Source organism: Dendrobates tinctorius, unplaced genomic scaffold (genome assembly GCF_039654945.1).
Source record: "Dendrobates tinctorius isolate UK_male_01 unplaced genomic scaffold, ASM3965494v1 ptg000157l, whole genome shotgun sequence".
Lineage (NCBI taxonomy): Eukaryota > Metazoa > Chordata > Amphibia > Anura > Dendrobatidae > Dendrobates > Dendrobates tinctorius.
The window spans coordinates 16,905,326-16,927,439 of NW_027361824.1; the positions used below are offsets into that span (position 1 = coordinate 16,905,326).

The window sequence follows — 22,114 nt, forward strand, 5'->3', positions numbered from 1 at the left end:
TGTTTAATCCGTGCTCCATTCACAGCTACACTGCCACGCCACTGCTCGGATCCTTCAAACGGAACCTGAAAACCCATCTCTTTGGGAAAGCTTACAGCCTGCAATAACCATTCTGCCGCCTCACCACCGCCCGAGCTGCCGCCTCATCACCACCAGAGCTGCTGCACCCTCGATCTTCTGTCCCCACTGTAAGTCCGCAAGGACAGGGTCCTCTCCCCTCTGTACCAGAATGTCATTGTAAATTTGTTTACTGTTAACGATATCTATAGCTTTGTATGTAACCCCTTCTCATGTACAGCACCATGGAATTAATGGCGCTATATAAATAAATAATAATAATAGTAACATTGTTCAGTGCTGATGTACAATGTCCTCAATGTTTCTGATTTCTTGTAAATGTTTTATTTCACCATAGTTCTGAATTCGCAGCTACACTGCTCAGTCAGCACTACTGTATAATGTCCTCCAAGCTGCTGCTGAACATGTGTTACATAGAGACAGAAAAGAAGGAATCCCTGATGTCTATGGGAGACCTCATAGCAGCTTGTCAGGAGCCAGAAGCTCAGCGACAATTAGGCTGTGTTCACACACAGCGTTTTTTTAGCGATATTTTTAGCGGTTTTGCCAATAAAACCGCTATAAAACCGCTAAAAATAAGCTTCCCATTTATTTCTATGCATTTTGCATTTTTTGTGCATATTGATGCGTTTTTTTACCACAAAAAAACGCATTGCGGTAAAAAACGCAGCACGCTCATTAATTTTGCTGATTTTTCTGCGTTTCTGGCTAGTTCTATGCTTTTTGAAAATGCGCCTGGAAAAAACGCATCAAAACCGCGCAAAAAAACGCGGCAAAAACGCGAAGACAAAAAAGGCGTGGTTTCTGGGAAGGGAGCCAGGTTTTTGAGCAGAAATTTTCTGCTACGTGTGCACTCAGCCTTAAGGACATAGCCTGCAGAGTGGGACATGTGAGGCTACAAGTCATATATATAATGGTCTGAAATCGTGTTATGCTTCATGTGCGCGCACAGGACAGCTTAGGCTGAGTTCACACGTAGCGGAAATTACCGCGAGAATTCCGGAATTCCATTGTGGAAAGTAAGCAGAACAATGCATTCCTATGGGTGCGGGATCGCCGCGATTCCACTAAATTAATGAGCATGCTGCGTATTTTACCACAAAGCAATTCCGCCGCGGTAAAAACCGCAGCATTAGCACAGCATTGCGGAATCCCATAGGAATGCATGGGATGCTTATTTTTTGCGTTTTCGTGGCAAAATCGCGCTGTAAAAAAACACCGCGAAAAAAACGCCACGTGTGAACTCAGCCTAAGTCTGAACAGTCACCAGAAATGACAGGCATGCCATAAGTTGTATGGAGTAAAAAAAAAAAAAAAAAAAAAAAGAGAGCTGGTGTACCCCTGTAACAGAGCATGCTGCCATGTCTTCACAGCCTTACATGAGCAGGGCTCTCTCTAGGGGGTGGCAAATAAACCCACCCAAAAAGGCGACCACCTGCCCTCCCCCACACTCAGACTTCTATTGAAACCTTTTCCTTCTTTGTGGAAGATTTCAAGCTGCAAGAAAGAAAAAAAAAATCAACTCTCTAAGAACACAAAAAAAAAAAAAGTTGCAAGGAAAGAATGAACAATCTGGGCTTGACTGGTGCTGCTCTGTGATAGGAGCAGCCTGGGAGCCGCCAGCCCACACACTGCTGCTGCTGCTCTCCCCGGCCCTGCTCTTGGCAGACGCTCCCTCACTCCACTAGTGTGTGCAGGAGAATGCAGGGCTGACTCCAGCCGAGGACAGGCAGCAGCACTCACACTCCGGGGAGGGAAGGAGCCTATAAATGAGCGCAACATCTGCAGAGTGGGAGCCCAGAGAGGATGACACAGGACTGCGCCCCCTGATCCCGAGGACCCTGCTTCCCCCTGGATCCAGCGCACAGCAGGTAAGAGGGGGGAGGGCTACAAGCTTCAGCAACTTCAGTGCATGGCTTCACTAACTTCAATGAAAGCTTCCTGGACCCTGGATTAACCCCTGCAGAGCTGGCCTGGCTTCTCTAACTTTCCTTATACCTCCTATACATAGTGTGTTAACCCCCCACATGCTTCTACTTCCCACACATTGTCCCCCCCCAGTACAGCAGGGAGAGAGGGGTCTCACATTTGCTTTCTCTGCACCCTGAATACCACTGCCTTATATTAACCCCTTCCACCCCGCACATGGCATCACAATAGATCTGCACCCTTCCCAAAATCTTCAACTTAATCCCTCCATGGTGGAGGGGGGGGGGGGGGGCGCTGAGGGTCACCCTTTAACCCTTTCCATACTGCAATGGAATCTTTCCTTTTTACATGTCCACAAAACTTCTGAAGATCAGACTTTATCCCCCATGTGGCATCAGTAACTTTTATCGCAAACTTTTGGATTCATTGTGTTAACCCCTTTATTGCCACACCTTGCTCTAATATCTTTATTGCAATACAGGCAGGCATGGGTTCACTAACATTGTATGCAAACTCCCCTTCTAACATACATTCACCCCACCCCAGGGGGCTTCATTAACATCACTGCCATTTTTTTTTTTTTTTTTGCATTCCAATTAACCCCTTAGCACTTCACCTAGCTCAGCTATGCCTATTACACTCCTATTACCTACACATTTAACCCCTGCCTCTACTGACTTCCATGTACAGAGCATTTCACACCATGCAGGGATCCTCTGCACAGAGGGCTAACTGGGACCCCCTCTTCCCATGCTGGACCCCCTCCCCCTGCTCACCAGATGTGACCTGTTTCCTGTTGTCTGGATTGTTAGTAAATATCACTTGTAGCTTTTGCTTGTTTAAGTTTTCGCTGATGAAAGGCTGGATGCACAGATGCACACCGCCCATGTTGCATAAAGGCTAAATATTTAGTTTTTATCATCTTTTGGGAACTCTGGGGATTTTTTTTTTCTTCTCCACAAGTCTCTGTATTTGTGTCTGGGGTTTCCTCCCAGCAAAAATCAGGACAAAAAAACTCTTTAAATTGAGACCGCCTCTATATCTTGTAGGAGGACTCTGAACCCATGTTATAATAACAACCCAGTGTCCCATAAATGATTAATGACTAATTGTTCAAGTACAGGGTCAGCAACTTCAACCTGTGTGGCAAAGGAGAGACAGGTAATGACACAAAAAAGTATATATTGTAATTTTTGGAAATAGAATGAATATATATATACACACACAAAGGTTTCAATAAGTCAGATTCCAACTTGAAGGACCCCAATTTTTTTTTTTTTTTTTTAGGAACATTCACCAACCCCCAAATATTGTAGAGTGATCCCATCCATAGTGAACTATCGTCTGGTGTATATATTGTAACTTTTTGAATCCAATTTACTTTTGGAAATATATGTGTTCCTAAAAAAAACAATTCAAAAATAAAAAAAAAAATTGGGGTCCTTCAAGTTGGAATCTGACTTATTGAAACCTTTGTTTCCACAAAACCTAAATGGTTCCCTGTTTGTGGCCACTAACCCCCCCCCCCCCCAGATTCTTTTAAATGTTGGTGACCACGTGGGGTGATATTTCCTCGTCCTTAGTGACCTTCTATGGACTTTGTTTTTCAATATTTTTATTCACTTTTTATCATTAAATTGAAAACGTGTATATATATATTATATCCATAGGGAAAATGAAGGGTAAGGGCAGGAAAGGACAGGTACATTGGTAAAGAACTCTGGTTGGTAAATAGTTCTGGGCATGGTAAAATTACAAAGATAACATAAAATTAATCCCAAATTATCAACAAAATCCCTAATTTGGGAAACTATATACAAACAAGGAGTACTAGAGTAGTGACGCAAAACAATCCATAAAGTGAGTATACGATGTATTTATATTTTTATGGAACCTATCTTTAAGAAGAACTTTATACTTGGAATCTGGTTTGTTCCTCGTCATCATGGTCCTTCCCAATAACAAGCTATGACCTAGGAATTTTTTTGAAAAATCGGCCCTTAAGGTAACAAGATAATTTTTCATTTTGGGTATATTGGGGGTTGGCAATGTGGTCAGATTTTAGGCAGTCATGAATATTACCCAGTGGGTGTTCTTTTGACAGTTGCCTTAGTTCACCTTAGGGGGATGTATAGGGAAGACCTATGTATGTGGTTTGGGATATATCCTAATTTTTCCCTTATTTCTTGAGTTGAAATTGCCACGGCTGCAAGTAATTTGATCAGCAGCTGCTGAACTGTTCCTCCTCCTCTGCCCAGTGACTGCAAACAGCTGCCCTATGGCAAAACTACAGGAGTCAAGTTGTACCAAAATTTTCTAAATTGGGGGAACAGGAGTTTTGGCAAAGCTGGACGCGCCCTTCTCTATAATGTATTGACCTAAATGCTCCAGATGTAGCAGAGCTGAAGTGGTTACTTTATTTTGCTCAGCCATTCAGTTTTGTCCTGGGTGGTGGTTTGGTTTCTTCACACATTGCGGCTGCTGTTGGCGTTATTTTGCTGCAGCCATAGCCAAAAAAGTACTTTTTTTTTTTTTTTTTTCTGAAAATCTTCCAATTATTGAAGGGGACATGGGGGGGAGTGGATGTAAATCCATCACAAAGTCTGAATGCAGCCTTATCTGCACGCTTCTAATAACTGGAGATCTGTTCCTTACTTTCAGCAAATTTGGATATAGTAACTGGTAAGATTTCCTGTAACTTTTTTGCAAAAATCACCGTAGTGTTTTTTTTAATTTTGCAAAAGAAGCTGGAAAAAAAAAGTATGGAGTTTTTGTTTTTTTGTTTGTTTTTTTTTCTCCCCCCCCCCCTACTGTCTATAAAAGCCATCACATCCCTTCCCCCCACCTCCATTAGTTAAAGCCCCTCTCATCCTCAGTGATGGACCTTTGATTCTCCCCCCCCCTGCATAAGTCGGTGCATTCCCCATCTTTATATTTTCCAGACTCCGTCGTTCTCTCCCCAGAGCATATTTCTAGAATTACAATATTCCCCAAAAATCTGCTTTTCATCCTTTCCAGGCAGCATTGGCCACAAAAAGGGGGAGGAAGGGAATGGGGGGGGGGATGGGACGGGACTACAGCTCTCACCATTTTCTCGACCAGTAAACTCTTCCCGCCACCATACATTCCCTTTTAGGCCGGGTCTTGGGTTTCTTAGACTTCCCTTATCTCCTTATTCTGCTCCCCATCTTGCAGCTCCTTGCCCCCCCAGGTAGGAGAGATCCTCCATCTTGTAGTAGCAGAGGTGACTGGTTGTATGCTCTGCAGATCTGACAGATATTGGATTGCACTGAGTCACTGATGTGGTGACAGATTGCAAAAGTGTTTTTTTTAGTCTTTGATTTGACCTTTTTGATAAAAAAAAAAAAAAAAAAAAAAAAAAGCTGTGTATCTGTGTCTTCATTTATTATGGGTGCAGTGTTTAGTCGCTAGGTGGGGTTGTGAGGTAGGTTTCTAGTAAATGATGGGAAAGTTGTCCATGTCCTCCCACAAACATGAGGTCAGTGTCCGCCCAGTGTTTAGTTGGCCATCAAGGCCAGATTTCCCATTAGGCCCTCATTCATTAAAGGAAGTCTGACCTTGTTGCCCATGGCAACCAACCGGAGCAGCTTCAGAAACTGCTGGTTGCTATGGGCAGCAAGGCCTCGCTTCCCATTAGGCCCTATATTATATATATTTTTTTTTTTTTATCACCTTGTTGTCCATAGCAACCTTTAGTTTGTTTTTTTTTTGGAACTGGACTGGAAAAAAAGGTTGCTATGGGCAACAAAGCCATATTTCTAATAATCATGTCCCTAAAATGTGGCCGGCATAGACTGTCCGATAACAATACATGTCTATGTAGTTTTTAGTAAGCGATGTTAAACTACAGGACCTTTTGTGGTTATTCAGGGGTTAAGAGGCTGCTCTCCACCAAAGAGCATACAATGGGGTGTGGTGAGACCCCACAATGGTGCCATTAGCATTTTCATTTAGGTCTTTATGTAAGACCCACGCAATTACTGATAAGGGATAAGCCAGATCTGTCTGGACTGATTAGATTACAACGAATCTTGTGACCGTTTTTTACGTGGTGACATTTTAAAGGCATAATGTCCTAAAGATCTGTCATCGCATTGTTTGGCCGGACCCATTTATCATAGCAGTGTCCAGTCATCCTTGCTGGAGGGAGGGCCGGGTGTCAGTCATGGTGAGATGTGATAATCTAATAATTTGTTGGCTGGGGTAGAACTGTGGGTGATGTCATTATGGTAAGGTGTGATGTCACTGATGGGTGTGATCAAGGACAGGCAGGGTCCTGCAGAGGCAGCTTTAAAGGCTTAAATTGCCGCAGTCTTTCTTTTATATTTGAGTCTTTTCAATGCAACAAACAAGGCTGTCTCTTCATAATTTACGTTATATTATTGTTGTGACCCCCAAGATGTGAAGACTGTGCACACAGCTGCATTTTTGGTGTCCTGTTGTGTGGAACCGTAATGGGGTACCCACCAGGCCATGTTCATATGTAGCACAAACATTGTATTTTTATTCTGTGTTGTGCAGAAAATCTACTCAAGCAAACTGGATATGCCTTCACGAAACTCATGCACAGACGCTATCCTGTGTGTTTTGTATCTTTGGGAGTTTTGTCTTTTCTTCCCTTTATAGGCTTTTACAGGGAGCCTGGGGGAAGGGGGAACTGCAACAATCAGAGCAGACTTCTATTCTGTGGCTTTGTAAGGGCGCCTGCAGAAAAGCACAGTGGGGAAAGGAAATAAGTGTCTTAACACTGGGAAGAAACATGGCTTACAGGTCCATTGTACCTTATTTTATCTCTATATGCCACCAAATAAGTGACCCACTAGGACCCGGAACACAATAATGAAAGTCTTACAAGCTCTGATGTATTAATCCCCTCCGCCCAAAAAAAAAAAAATCCCTCTCCCAACTACCTGCTGTGTATCAGGGCGCCACTGGACTATCTCCAATAGACGTCCGAGGAGAGAAGGATTGGGCAATTGGGATTTCAGTACATGTCACCTTGGAGTAGAGCCAGAACATAGGGAGTGCAGAAGGAGGCAATGTCCTTCCAGTACTCCAATTCTTCCTAGTGGAGGGGCGTTTTCAAGTCCATTTGTACCAGGGCCTGGGCATGACTGTAACTAACCTCTGCAACTGTATAGCCAGATCACTGGTGACCCACAGAACTTTGGGTAAAACCAATTAGGCATTTTCCTAATTTTATTGCTTAATTCTAAATAATTGATATTATACCTGAGTTCCAAAGTCTGGTAGGCTTACAAACAAAGGGATTCTCTTGGACAGATTTGTAGCATTGATTATTAAAACTACTGCAAGAAATAGGTAAATATTTGAAGAAGAAAAAATCCACATCAAAAGTGATTCATAAATTTTAAGTTTTCTTCCTAGGAACCATTTTCCGGACATTTTTCGACTCCTGTTGAATCTTGTCCCATTTTTGCACAGTCCTGAGCGTCTTGCAGCCTCCAGCCTTGGCTCGCAGTCCGTTCTTCTGCCGCTTGGAGAGTGTGGGCTGGAATACTAAGTGCCCCCTGCTGTTTATGGCCCCTGTTCAGCATGTAAGATCTTGTTTTATGGTGGGCGACAACTTGTAAAACTGTTGCCAGTGTTCAGTAGACTATGGCGGAATGGCGCTGAATACGTCTTGCGCATTGTGTACGTGAAACAACCTTCTTCGAGTGGCGAATTCTGATTAATGGACCCTCAGGCGCACGTTGTGTTTGTGCCCCATTCCAAAAATTTCCTGAATGTAACCGTTACATTACTACAAAACTGCACAAGTAACTCTGTTCTAAAATAATGTTTTCTCTTAATTCCTAAGTCGTTCTATCAATTTTTCGGAAAAATTGGTCGACAACCAATGTGACTGGTCTTATACGGGTTGTTGCCCAGTTCTTCCCAGTCAACTGGATAGCTTGTTGTGTTTGTTGTGTTTGTTGTGTTTGTTGTGTTTGTTGTGTTTGTTGTGTTTGTTGTGTTTGTTGTGTTTGTTGTGTTTGTTGTGTTTGTCCCCCACCCCTACTACATTGAGAAACCTGGGTACAAAACAGTCGGTTGTTTCCATACCCTCCTAAATTTGACAACATGAATGTCTTGTTTATAGCCACTATAAAGGGGTTGTCGGGAATCCATCAGTTAGCTTGCTTGTGGTACCTTTGCAAAAAGCATCTCACTTTTGAGGATTTTATGTGATTGTTTCATTTTGCGCCATGTAATGCTTCATTTTTCCTGCGGAGGCGCTGCAGCAAAATTGAACACTTTATACTAGGTTCTTTAAAAAGTGATCCCTGGAGCTCCGAGCAGTAGGATACGTACAGATCCGTTTATTAGAAGACCTTTCTGACAAAATTAAAAAAAAAAAAAAAATGGGACTGTGCAATATGGAGACCCCCTTTAAATTTCTGTAGTGGCGCAGTTGCATGACGTAAATATACGGTATATCTTCTCTCCCTTTCGTTTCCCAGTAATTTTACTGCTAGTCATAATATTGCCTGTCGCCCTGTACACCGCCCTGACAATTACACCCACTCATCCTTGTAAATCTTTGACTTCTCCTTTTCTAGTGTCAGTCTTGTAAACGCAATGTTTTATTAATTTTACTTTTTATAGATAGGATAGTCTCACTTTAGTAAAAAGTAGCCGCCCGCCTCGTAACATCAGACTTTGCTATGAAAAGTGGGAAAGGTCCTAAAATATATTGCCCACTTCTTACTTGTTAAAAAAAAAAAAAAAAAACTTTTTCTAATGTTGAGATGAGAAAATCAAAATATTTTAATGATCTGAACTTTTTACCATTGACCCAGCAATGATGGGAAATAATAATGGGAGTTGGATGTTGGCTTCTCGTGCTTTGCCCATTCATTACTATTAACGCTGCAGGATAGGTCTTGGTTGTGTGTATTACTTTTTTGCTGCTTTTCTGCTGCAGTAAGTGATGGCCGGATAGTAGATGGAAGAAGAGATGATTTGTATTCTGCTTGGAGTCAAGGAATTAGAGTCTTCACAACCCCCCCAGGCCTTTCAGTCCTGGTTTCACACAAGGAGCTTTTGTCTTTCTTGCCTCAGACCTAAGTGACTCCTTCCACTTTCACAAGTTTGTGTCACTTTGCCTTTTGTTCCTGATCTGTAAAACAACAGGGTCTTGTTATCTCCCAGGCACTGAGCGGACTCTGCTCCTCCATAGACACCATATGACCCAGTCACGTTTATCCGCATGGAAACAGATGGGGAAGAGCTGTAGTTTTACATGGGACTGCAGGTAAACTTCTCACATTCTCTTCACTAATGAATATTTTACATTTGGGCAACTTGCAGTATTTAAAGGAAATTCTCCATTAGAACTAATCATTAGTGATTTCTTTACGGGATCATCCTCATTAGACAATCCTCTTCTTATCTGCAAGCATTTCCTTATAATAAGCTGATCATAACACGTTTTCACTGTTCGGGGAAACCCCACCGATCATCTGATCGGTGCAGCAGCTGAACAGAAAGTATCCAATGTCTCTACAGTGCCACCCCAGGGAAAAGGAGGTATTGCATCGATCCGATCAAAATCCTTGAATTTCCTGTGTGAGATACTGACACCCCGGGTCGTCCAGAGTGACTATGGGCTATGCGGACATTAATCAATGGGGGTCCTAATGGTGCATTTGAAAAGGATTCATGGGAAAAGTGGACCCTTCTGTTCTATGAATTTTTGTGCTGGGTCTGTATGTATTTTCTAGAGCAGGAGTTCACCTAATTCTCCCCCTTTTGACAGGTTCCACTGCTGCGCATGCGCCGCTCTCTCCATTTGCAGTTGTTCCGCTCATGCGCTTGCTTGTACTCTGAGCTCCCATAGCGGTGCAAGGGCTGTAACCTCTCCGGTCACTGGCCGCCACACCAGTCAAAACAAGGGCTAGGAAGACCCTTCAATCTGGCAGTAAAAGCCTGTTATACATCTGGGACTTGCATTTTTGGCTATTTATGCCCTGTAGCCTCCTGTATAGGAATCACTTGGGTAAAATTATCAATTGCAAATTATTCCTAAATCTTCCCGTCTTAAACCCCCCTATTCCAGTGGATTTTCTATTTTTCTAAAATATGTGATGAGTGATCTCGCCTGGCTACAAGGTGGCCCCCGGAGGCTACCAGCCCATTGTCATCTAACGAGCTATTCCCAGTGCGGCGCAGTCGGGGTTTGTGCAGGGATTCGGCTGTCCTCACATCCCAGGGCCGCTGAAACCAGCAATTTGCCAGTAAAGGCGGCAGCCTGATATCAAACCTGCAGGAAACCCAGAGCATGTGCTTGTACTGCCGTGTCCCTGCATGTGTGCTCCCATATTATTATTATTTTTTTTTTTTTTTTTTTATCCCATGTTGACCTTGCGTTTAGGAACCCATCTCAAAAAGCTAGAGCTGCTGTGCTGGACCCGACTCATCCCATGTATTGAATGGTTGCCATGTAATCCTGCAAGACGGGGGTTGGAGAAACCAGAACCGCCTTTATAAGGGAGACGTATCCTCAGAAAATAAGCAAAACAAAATTGGCCCCTAGATCCAATAAGCTGTATAGCTTAACTTTGCTGTGTAGACTGGGATAAGATAAGCAGAGTAATCTCCATATCACTAGCAGGTGAGTGAGTTAATGCTGGAGACCTAGGGTGGTAATACTGAGCACACAGATAATAAATCTCTGTATGTGTTCGTTCGCTCTTTCGCTCTCTCTGTTCGTTCGCTCTTTCGCTCTCTCTGTTCGTTCGCTCTTTCGCGCTCTCTGTTCGTTCGCTCTTTCGCTCTCTCTGTTCGTTCGCTCTTTCGCTCTCTCTGTTCGTTCGCTCTTTCGCTCTCTCTGTTCGTTCGCTCTTTCGCTCTCTCTGTTCGTTCGCTCTTTCGCTCTCTGTTCGTTCGCTCTTTCGCTCTCTCTGTTCGTTCGCTCTTTCGCTCTCTCTGTTCGTTCGCTCTTTCGCTCTCTCTGTTCGTTCGCTCTTTCGCTCTCTGTTCGTTCGCTCTTTCGCTCTCTGTTCGTTCGCTCTTTCGCTCTCTGTTCGTTCGCTCTTTCGCTCTCTGTTCGTTCGCTCTTTCGCTCTCTGTTCGTTCGCTCTCTGTTCGTTCGCTCTTTCGCTCTCTCTGTTCGTTCGCTCTTTCGCTCTCTCTGTTCGTTCGCTCTTTCGCTCTCTCTGTTCGTTCGCTCTTTCGCTCTCTCTGTTCGTTCGCTCTTTCGCTCTCTCTGTTCGTTCGCTCTTTCGCTCTCTCTGTTCGTTCGCTCTCTCTGTTCGTTCGTTCGCTCTCTCTGTTCGTTCGCTCTTTCGCTCTCTCTGTTCGTTCGCTCTTTCGCTCTCTCTGTTCGTTCGCTCTTTCGCTCTCTCTGTTCGTTCGCTCTTTCGCTCTCTCTGTTCGTTCGCTCTTTCGCTCTCTCTGTTCGTTCGCTCTTTCGCTCTCTCTGTTCGTTCGCTCTTTCGCTCTCTCTGTTCGTTCGCTCTTTCGCTCTCTCTGTTCGTTCGCTCTTTCGCTCTCTCTGTTCGTTCGCTCTTTCGCTCTCTCTGTTCGTTCGCTCTTTCGCTCTCTCTGTTCGTTCGCTCTTTCGCTCTCTCTGTTCGTTCGCTCTTTCGCTCTCTCTGTTCGTTCGCTCTTTCGCTCTCTCTGTTCGTTCGCTCTTTCGCTCTCTCTGTTCGTTCGCTCTTTCGCTCTCTCTGTTCGTTCGCTCTTTCGCTCTCTCTGTTCGTTCGCTCTTTCGCTCTCTCTGTTCGTTCGCTCTTTCGCTCTCTGTTCGTTCGCTCTTTCGCTCTCTCTGTTCGTTCGCTCTTTCGCTCTCTCTGTTCGTTCGCTCTTTCGCTCTCTCTGTTCGTTCGCTCTTTCGCTCTCTCTGTTCGTTCGCTCTTTCGCTCTCTCTGTTCGTTCGCTCTTTCGCTCTCTGTTCGTTCGCTCTTTCGCTCTCTCTGTTCGTTCGCTCTTTCGCTCTCTGTTCGTTCGCTCTTTCGCTCTCTGTTCGTTCGCTCTTTCGCTCTCTCTGTTCGTTCGCTCTTTCGCTCTCTCTGTTCGTTCGCTCTTTCGCTCTCTCTGTTCGTTCGCTCTTTCGCTCTCTCTGTTCGTTCGCTCTTTCGCTCTCTCTGTTCGTTCGCTCTTTCGCTCTCTCTGTTCGTTCGCTCTTTCGCTCTCTCTGTTCGTTCGCTCTTTCGCTCTCTCTGTTCGTTCGCTCTTTCGCTCTCTGTTCGTTCGCTCTCTCTGTTCGTTCGCTCTTTCGCTCTCTCTGTTCGTTCGCTCTTTCGCTCTCTCTGTTCGTTCGCTCTTTCGCTCTCTCTGTTCGTTCGCTCTTTCGCTCTCTCTGTTCGTTCGCTCTTTCGCTCTCTCTGTTCGTTCGCTCTTTCGCTCTCTCTGTTCGTTCGCTCTTTCGCTCTCTCTGTTCGTTCGCTCTTTCGCTCTCTCTGTTCGTTCGCTCTTTCGCTCTCTCTGTTCGTTCGCTCTTTCGCTCTCTCTGTTCGTTCGCTCTTTCGCTCTCTCTGTTCGTTCGCTCTTTCGCTCTCTCTGTTCGTTCGCTCTTTCGCTCTCTCTGTTCGTTCGCTCTTTCGCTCTCTCTGTTCGTTCGCTCTTTCGCTCTCTCTGTTCGTTCGCTCTTTCGCGCTCTCTGTTCGTTCGCTCTTTCGCTCTCTGTTCGTTCGCTCTTTCGCTCTCTCTGTTCGTTCGCTCTTTCGCTCTCTCTGTTCGTTCGCTCTTTCGCGCTCTCTGTTCGTTCGCTCTTTCGCTCTCTCTGTTCGTTCGCTCTTTCGCTCTCTCTGTTCGTTCGCTCTTTCGCTCTCTCTGTTCGTTCGCTCTTTCGCTCTGTTCGTTCGCTCTTTCGCTCTCTGTTCTTTCGCTCTCTGTTCGTTCGCTCTTTCGCTCTCTCTGTTCGTTCGCTCTTTCGCTCTCTCTGTTCGTTCGCTCTTTCGCTCTCTCTGTTCGTTCGCTCTTTCGCTCTCTGTTCGTTCGCTCTTTCGCTCTCTCTGTTCGTTCGCTCTTTCGCGCTCTCTGTTCGTTCGCTCTTTCGCGCTCTCTGTTCGTTCGCTCTTTCGCTCTCTGTTCGTTCGCTCTTTCGCTCTCTGTTCGTTCGCTCTTTCGCTCTCTCTGTTCGTTCGCTCTTTCGCTCTCTGTTCTTTCGCTCTCTGTTCGTTCGCTCTTTCGCTCTCTCTGTTCGTTCGCTCTTTCGCTCTCTCTGTTCGTTCGCTCTTTCGCTCTCTCTGTTCGTTCGCTCTTTCGCTCTCTCTGTTCGTTCGCTCTTTCGCTCTCTCTGTTCGTTCGCTCTTTCGCGCTCTCTGTTCGTTCGCTCTTTCGCGCTCTCTGTTCGTTCGCTCTTTCGCTCTCTCTGTTCGTTCGCTCTTTCGCTCTCTGTTCGTTCGCTCTTTCGCTCTCTCTGTTCGTTCGCTCTTTCGCTCTCTCTGTTCGTTCGCTCTTTCGCTCTCTGTTCGTTCGCTCTTTCGCTCTCTGTTCGTTCGCTCTTTCGCTCTCTCTGTTCGTTCGCTCTTTCGCTCTCTCTGTTCGTTCGCTCTTTCGCTCTCTCTGTTCGTTCGCTCTTTCGCTCTCTGTTCGTTCGCTCTTTCGCTCTCTGTTCTTTCGCTCTCTGTTCGTTCGCTCTTTCGCTCTCTCTGTTCGTTCGCTCTTTCGCTCTCTCTGTTCGTTCGCTCTTTCGCTCTCTCTGTTCGTTCGCTCTTTCGCTCTCTCTGTTCGTTCGCTCTCTCTGTTCGTTCGCTCTTTCGCTCTCTCTGTTCGTTCGCTCTCTCTGTTCGTTCGCTCTTTCGCTCTCTCTGTTCGTTCGCTCTCTCTGTTCGTTCGCTCTTTCGCTCTCTCTGTTCGTTCGCTCTTTCGCTCTCTCTGTTCGTTCGCTCTTTCGCTCTCTCTGTTCGTTCGCTCTTTCGCTCTCTCTGTTCGTTCGCTCTTTCGCTCTCTCTGTTCGTTCGCTCTTTCGCTCTCTCTGTTCGTTCGCTCTTTCGCTCTCTGTTCGTTCGCTCTTTCGCTCTCTCTGTTCGTTCGCTCTTTCGCTCTCTCTGTTCGTTCGCTCTTTCGCTCTCTCTGTTCGTTCGCTCTTTCGCTCTCTCTGTTCTTTCGCTCTCTCTGTTCGTTCGCTCTTTCGCTCTCTCTGTTCGTTCGCTCTTTCGCTCTCTCTGTTCGTTCGCTCTTTCGCTCTCTCTGTTCGTTCGCTCTTTCGCTCTCTCTGTTCGTTCGCTCTTTCGCTCTCTCTGTTCGTTCGCTCTTTCGCTCTCTCTGTTCGTTCGCTCTTTCGCTCGCTCTGTTCGTTCGCTCTTTCGCTCGCTCTGTTCGTTCGCTCTTTCGCTCGCTCTTTCGCTCTCTGTTCGTTCGCTCTTTCGCTCTCTGTTCGTTCGCTCTTTCGCTCTCTCTGTTCGTTCGCTCTTTCGCTCTCTCTGTTCGTTCGCTCTTTCGCTCTCTCTGTTCGTTCGCTCTTTCGCTCTCTCTGTTCGTTCGCTCTTTCGCTCTCTGTTCGTTCGCTCTTTCGCTCGCTCTGTTCGTTCGCTCTTTCGCTCGCTCTGTTCGTTCGCTCTTTCGCTCGCTCTGTTCGTTCGCTCTTTCGCTCGCTCTGTTCGTTCGCTCTTTCGCTCGCTCTGTTCGTTCGCTCTTTCGCTCGCTCTGTTCGTTCGCTCTTTCGCTCGCTCTGTTCGTTCGCTCTTTCGCTCGCTCTGTTCGTTCGCTCTTTCGCTCGCTCTGTTCGTTCGCTCTTTCGCTCGCTCTGTTCGTTCGCTCTTTCGCTCGCTCTGTTCGTTCGCTCTTTCGCTCGCTCTGTTCGTTCGCTCTTTCGCTCGCTCTGTTCGTTCGCTCTTTCGCTCGCTCTGTTCGTTCGCTCTTTCGCTCGCTCTGTTCGTTCGCTCTTTCGCTCGCTCTGTTCGTTCGCTCTTTCGCTCGCTCTGTTCGTTCGCTCTTTCGCTCGCTCTGTTCGTTCGCTCTTTCGCTCGCTCTGTTCGTTCGCTCTTTCGCTCGCTCTGTTCGTTCGCTCTTTCGCTCGCTCTGTTCGTTCGCTCTTTCGCTCGCTCTGTTCGTTCGCTCTTTCGCTCGCTCTGTTCGTTCGCTCTTTCGCACGCTCTGTTCGTTCGCTCTTTCGCACGCTCTGTTCGCTCGCTCTTTCGCACGCTCTGTTCGCTCGCTCTTTCGCACGCTCTGTTCGCTCGCTCTTTCGCACGCTCTGTTCGCTCGCTCTTTCGCACGCTCTGTTCGCTCGCTCTTTCGCACGCTCTGTTCGCTCGCTCTTTCGCACGCTCTGTTCGCTCGCTCTTTCGCACGCTCTGTTCGCTCGCTCTTTCGCACGCTCTGTTCGCTCGCTCTTTCGCACGCTCTGTTCGCTCGCTCTTTCGCACGCTCTGTTCGCTCGCTCTTTCGCACGCTCTGTTCGCTCGCTCTTTCGCACGCTCTGTTTGCTCGCTCTTTCGCACGCTCTGTTTGCTCGCTCTTTCGCACGCTCTGTTTGCTCGCTCTTTCGCACGCTCTGTTTGCTCGCTCTTTCGCACGCTCTGTTTGCTCGCTCTTTCGCACGCTCTGTTTGCTCGCTCTTTCGCACGCTCTGTTTGCTCGCTCTTTCGCACGCTCTGTTTGCTCGCTCTTTCGCACGCTCTGTTTGCTCTTTCTTTCGCACGCTCTGTTTGCTCGCTCTTTCGCACGCTCTGTTTGCTCGCTCTTTCGCACGCTCTGTTTGCTCGCTCTTTCGCACGCTCTGTTTGCTCGCTCTTTCGCACGCTCTGTTTGCTCGCTCTTTCGCACGCTCTGTTCGATCTCGCTCTGTTCGATCTCGCTCTGTTCGATCTCGCTCTGTTCGATCTCGCTCTGTTCGATCTCGCTCTGTTCGATCTCGCTCTGTTCGATCTCGCTCTGTTCGATCTCGCTCTGTTCGATCTCGCTCTGTTCGATCTCGCTCTGTTCGATCTCGCTCTGTTCGATCTCGCTCTGTTCGATCTCGCTCTGTTCGATCTCGCTCTGTTCGATCTCGCTCTGTTCGATCTCGCTCTGTTCGATCTCGCTCTGTTCGATCTCGCTCTGTTCGATCTCGCTCTTTCGCATGCTCTCTGTTCGCTTTCTCTGTTCGTTCGCTCTGTTCGCTCGCGCGCTCTCTGTTCGCTCGCTCTTTCGCGCGCTCTGTTCGTTCGCTCTCGGTTCGTTCAGTCTCTCTTACCCCCCCCCCAGGGAGGAGCTGCCTGTGGGTGACCAAGTGACGGATATTAGCCCCATGAAAGCCAGTATGGCTGATTTCAACATCCATAGCTTGTTCCTGTCCCAGAAACTGCAGACAGGAGCAGCGACAGCTGGGAAGGACTGGGGGGGGGGGGGGGGACAGGAACATTTATTTTTAGGTGAAGTTCACTTTAAGATTAAGTGATTTTTAAAAAAAAAAAAAAAAAAAAAGGGTTTCTTTTACAGCAAAAGTTTGGCCTGCAGGAAGAGCGAGAAATGGGTTTATTGATTTTGCATGGTGCCATTTTATCAAACCTCCTCCGGTGTGACAGGCCCTGTATTTTCAGTAGCCGCTGAGGACCTAAGGAGAATATGTTCTATATTACGGACGGTTTTCTTAGACTTTTATTTCTGATGAAAATCGTTAAGGTATTATTTCTTATCTTTCTGAAAAGCTTTTTTTTTTTTTTTTTTTGTGTGTAATTAGCCATTGTACTTCCAGAGCTGTATTCATAATTCAGCTTGTTCCCTCTTACTCATCCCATTTACTTCTCACTATATGGTGTCTTATGCATTTTTTTTGGGAGAGTTGTGATCTCTTGCACCATTTACTTCTCTTACAATTACCGGCATGCTCACGCTATACATTTTCTGTTCCTCATAGGCAACTTCTCAGTTGCACGTTTTTCCCATGGAACAATCGCAATTGGACTCCATAACCCCTCTGCGCACCCTGGTATAACTATAAGGCTGGGCTCAGAAGCCGATCCTGCTCCATAATGGGCCAGTGCCGGCTGTGTTGTACAGCCAGCTTCTCCCTCTGTCAGCAGTGACTGGAGCTAGCTCTGATTGCTGCTGTTTAGCCATTTGCATGACGGGGGCATACAAATTTTGTTTGGTTGCCGGTGCCCACCGTTCAGACTTGCCAGACACACCTAACTTTATGTCCTTCCAAAATGGTACATAAATGGGCTACAGTTCTCTAGTTCCTGCTGACGGGAGGACACAATATATGGTCGGCAGCACTTGTGGGTTTTTTCTGATGCCCCCTATGAAGAAGACTTCTCACACCTTCATTCGCTACTGGAACTTCCAATATTCTATTTTTTGCCTCTGTAGCTAGAAGACTTGTAGTGCCACCTAGACGGAGTATTTCTTGAACCTAGTTCCTCTTGATGGTGCCGTAACCTAATTTTTCACCTTTTTAAATTCTGACCCTCTGAAAACATTCCTGGAGTAGTTGTCCCCTGGAATAGACCTGGTGTTAATTGGGCAGGATGTCTTCTGAAGTGGATGTGAATTCCTGCCTGGACCAGTTTCCGCATCAATTACCACCTTCTCCACGGTTCTTATCTCTCCCAAGGCGCTTTTGGTACAAGATTTCCCCGGTGGCCAGTGTCTCTTGTGAACAGAACGTGAGCGATAAATTTTACACGCTTCTTAATAACTAGACTCCTAGAAGGTGTTCAAATCTTGGAAGACGCAGCTCTGTAGAAGCTGCAATAAAGTCCAACTTAAGGGCTATTCTGGGTGGTCCCATATATGGTAGATTGCAGCAGAGCTGTGGTGTTGGTAAGCCAAACCTCTAACTCCGTCTCCTCATTTTTCATTCTTTTTTTATCCTCTTAATATATCGTAATCCTATTATGTCAAGGGTATGCAGCCGAGGGAGGTCACTCAGATCCCACCACTGCCACCAGTTTGTCAAGGGACTCAACTCCACTGCCTCCAATCGTCAGGAGATTTACGCAATTGGCTGAGTGGTGGACGAGGCTTCAGCTGCTTCCACTACTAGGCTGATTATTGCGGAATTCCAACACATGGAACACACATGCATGGCCCGGGACGGACACTGCCAAATTCACAGTAACAAAAGGCAACTACTAGCTGCCACCACCAATCGTTTATACAGGCTGATCGGACACCCATTACAGGTAGCGCATGGCTTCAGGGGTGCGGTTTACAGATCAAGAGGCACAAAGCTATTAAATTTTATATATTTAATCCATCAAGGAAAGTGATTTTTGTGGATGGTTTCCGCGCTGCTGACATATATACCGGTAGATGAGTTGAAAATGTAGTGGTTTATTATTCTAAGCATTCCAAAGTACAAAATTGCTTTACGCCCACATCTCCCCTTGGTGGGGGCTGGTTGTGGGATGTGCTGAGGATTTCAAAATTTTATGAGAGATCCTGTAAGTTGGGGGGGGGGGGGGGGGTGTATCTTGGCCCCTGGAGGTCCCAGGTGGTAGATACTATTATGTTTTTCTATTATAATTTTACAGAGCTAAAGCATGGCATCATCCATCAGACCCGTTAAGTTGGAAGGGTTAGAATGGCTTTACAGTGATGTGAGTGAATGCGTTATGTTCATTCCTTCGATGTCACAGCAAAATTGAATTTCTCATATATCTCATCAGTATGAACCCCCAATATTCATCACTGGCCTCTGGCTCCAACACATCTGCGATCAAAGGAAGCTCATGCCTGAGAAGCATACTTCCCTGACTTCGTGTCTGGCTTTAAGAGCCGATACTGTTGTAATTTCTGGTCACTGCAGGGGGTTCATACTCCAATGGAGGTTGAAGTGTCATCTCTCGCTTCCCCAGTTATAATTCTTTCCATATGTTCAATGTAAGGGTGATGTGTTCCCTTTCCGGAGACGTCTGCATGGATTTTTTTTTATATCCTCTACAACGTTGTACAACACCGTGTACTTTTGCCCTTGTACCCAGATGATTCTTCTTTGCTCTATGTAGAAACTGAATTTATTTTCCCTGCACGAGTCATAACCAACCCCCAAACTGAGACTTTGCAGTAATGTCTCATGGAGGCAAAATTGTCCATCTGTTACTACATAGGATTCAGCTAGCCAGTTTTCCATCTTATGTCGTCAACCTAAAGGAAAAGAGAAGAATTAGCTGAGGAGAAGGCAAAATGAGCAATTGTAAGTACACAGTGCTGTATAATATGATGATTGCAATATATTAAGAGGATAATTTTGATGGGAGGGGGAATACTGCTTCTTTTATCCACTCCTTCTTCATGGACAACAAACACCTTTTTTTAAAAAAAAAAAAAAACCTTCAATTGAAAGAACAAGTTTTCTCCTGTAGATTTACATGGCACAAAAAAGGGGATGGAACCTGGGCTACCTGAGATTGCTCCCTAAAGAGCATTTGCCCTAAAAATCTAAACCCTTTTAGGTTGAAAGGAGTAATAAGCATCATGGTTATCATCTTGGAAGCCCTTGGTGGCAACCCTTATGCCAGATTAGCGGTCACAAAGGATAACTGATGAGTTTCTAAGCTTCTGTCCAGATGTGGAACATCAATAATATTTGCTTTATAGATAAAGGAGCTTCATTCGTAAGAGTCCAGGAAACCTTTAATTTCTGCTTCTGGGGGTTTGCTGGAATATAAAGGCTGCCGTTTCTACAGATAATAGGGCTCCATCCTTTTGTGTTCCAGAAAATAATTGCTTAATATTTACACATGGTGCAGGAGATGTCCGTAAGAGACGGGTAATGTGGACGCATGCTGTGCCCGAGCTTGGTGCCGTAATAAAATGTGGCCACTTTCTAGGACGAGGTATTATCAGGGGACAGATTACCACAAACTGCTTAGGCTTCTGAAATGTTGTCAATTATGGAGGGTAAAAATTGGCTTTATCGACATGCTGCATGCTGTGCTCGCTCCATATATGACATCCGCTGTGAGGCTCGACGTGATCAGTGATGGGAAAGTGTATATAGCTCGTAAGATGGGTAATGTCTTATGGCGTGGCTTAGTGTCTGCTTATTATATCAACCTTCAGTAGAGTGGAAAGCGGCTCTTACTGCCACCCTAAGCCATACTGGTATAACCTGGGCTTCTCCTTTTATATAACTTTACTTGTAAAGTTGGTATAAGTTTGTACAAGTTTATGTGACCTATTTCTTTTTGGTAATTATTTTTGCTTTTTTCCTTCTAGGTATAACCATGGGGCTATCTCCCTGGTACAGCATACTGTTCCTCACCAGCCTCATTACTACAAGTAAGACTTGTTTCCCGGGATGTTCCTGTGAAGTTGAAACTTTTGGGCTGTTCGATAGCTTCAGCCTGACCAAAGTGGATTGTAGTGGTGTTGGTTCCCACATTGTTCCGGTTTCTCTCCCACTGGACACAATGTACCTGGATATTTCCTCAAACAAACTGGAACATGTCAATGAATCTGTGCTGTCTGGACCTGGGTACACAACTTTGATCAACCTAAATTTGAGTTACAACCAAATAGTAAAAATTACTTCTTCCACGTTCTCCAAATTAAGATACTTGGAGTCTTTGGATCTGAGCCACAACCGTCTTGAGGCTCTTCCGGAGCATAGCTTTTTTTACTCTCCTCTTGTAGAACTCGACTTAAGTTTTAACAAATTGGTGGAGATTAATATCGGTACATTCACCTCCCAAAATAATGGGAAAGCCATACAAATCGACCTTTCCAACAATTTGATTAGCACTCTATCGAAAGGATCGGATAATCCTCTTCCAAACATACGAAGCTTGAATTTGTCAGGAAATAAACTACGGTCTGTCCAAGGCCTTCAAGGAATTCCTTTACAGTCTCTTAATCTGGATAAAAACCCAATTTCCAAAATCGAGGGCCATAACTTTTTAGGACTTAAAAGTTTAACCCATTTGTCGTTGAGCAACATGCCAAATTTGAGCAAGATTGATCCACAAAGCTTCCGAGAATTAACGGCTCTCCAAGTTCTTGACCTCTCAAATAATCCTAACCTGCTATCTCTAACCGAGAAAGTCTTCTTTGGGTTGAGTTCTTTACATGAGTTGAACTTGTTGAATTCCGCTGTAGTGTCCTTGCCCAAGGATACTCTTCATCAGTTACCAGCTATGAAAAGCATTACCTGGGGAAAAAATATCCATTGTATAAAGACGATGAAAGAAGATCAATTCCATCTCCAAAACGGCCTGGTCCGGAGAGAAGTCCTGGTCTGTCGTAACGATCGCGGTGCTGTATCAGCACAAGATGTTTTGTAAAAGTTCCGAATTCTCATGTGCAGGTTGCCTTTTTGGGAGATTATGTGCCTTTTTGGTAAAAGTTGATTTATTTATAAATTTTTACAAGCGATTTTACTTGACTTCTTCTCGGAATAACGAATGCACATTTTTGTACGGATTTACAGTGTAACGAATTCATGCCAATCAACTTTCCATTTCTAATCAGTTCGAGTCTTTTGCTTTGTTTTTTTTTTACTTGCTATAGTTAAATAAAAGTTTACAATTCAGAGATGTGTCATGTTGGATTATCTGCTTGTTAAGGCTGCAATTTTAGAGGTGTGTAAAATTTGCTTTTTGGATCCGGATTTCCATCATATAGATTAATAATACTGCCATATAGTATGCAGATGGGCCCTTGAAATGTCCAGTAGTGAACATTTGCATCTGGAGGCTCCTGATGCTCTCCCTGACACATTATGTAGAAGCATTGGGCAAGTTGTCTTTCAGCCATTTATTCTTGGGGTGTGGGAGGGGGGATCACATCCAGAGAGGTATCTGACAGCAACCTTTTCCCCTCTCCCTTTTGAAAACGCATGCATGCTCAGCCCAGTGTGCCTATGCCTGGCTGCCCAGGGCATTCCTTTGGGAATACAGTGGCGCTCATCACTACACATGCATTGGTCCCCACTCCTTGTAAAGTTGCGGCCCATGAACCAGAAAGAGATTTTCACAACTAGATGAGAACAGATCCTAAAGCCTCGTGCACAAGGCCCTATAGGAGGTGCATGTTGTACAAGTCTGTAATACTTCACCCTTTGAATGCAGTAGGTCCAAGGTACCAATTCAATGTCTGCCCACATGAAGAGGATTCATCTGGAAGCCAAGGGAGAAAGTGTCCTCCTCCATTCTCATCGTATGTACCTCTGTCCATATACCCTTTAGGGATGACTTCTAGCACCTAT

At 45.5% G+C, this 22,114-nt stretch overlaps 1 protein-coding gene across 3 annotated transcripts; it reads left to right on the forward strand.

The window, feature by feature from the left end:
• The first annotated feature begins 1,635 nt into the window (after positions 1 to 1,635).
• TSKU (tsukushi, small leucine rich proteoglycan) lies at positions 1,636 to 21,439 on the forward strand. Of its 3 annotated transcripts, none has more exons than XM_073548617.1 (2): positions 1,636 to 1,949; positions 20,128 to 21,439. In XM_073548617.1, the coding sequence occupies exon 2, from the start codon at positions 20,136 to 20,138 to the stop codon at positions 21,189 to 21,191; it is 1,056 nt and encodes a 351-aa protein (XP_073404718.1). In that variant the 5' UTR covers positions 1,636 to 1,949; positions 20,128 to 20,135; the 3' UTR covers positions 21,192 to 21,439. The 3 variants fall into 3 exon arrangements, with proteins under 3 accessions (XP_073404718.1, XP_073404719.1, XP_073404720.1); XM_073548618.1 differs by lacking the exon at positions 1,636 to 1,949 and adding an exon at positions 2,969 to 3,168; XM_073548619.1 differs by lacking the exon at positions 1,636 to 1,949 and adding an exon at positions 10,624 to 10,645.
• Positions 21,440 to 22,114: the final 675 nt, after the last annotated feature.

Bases quoted from the DNA above. Each gene is read 5' to 3' on its own strand.
- TSKU (XM_073548617.1), top strand. From the start codon at position 20,136: ATGGGGCTATCTCCCTGGTACAGCATACTGTTCCTCACCAGCCTCATT.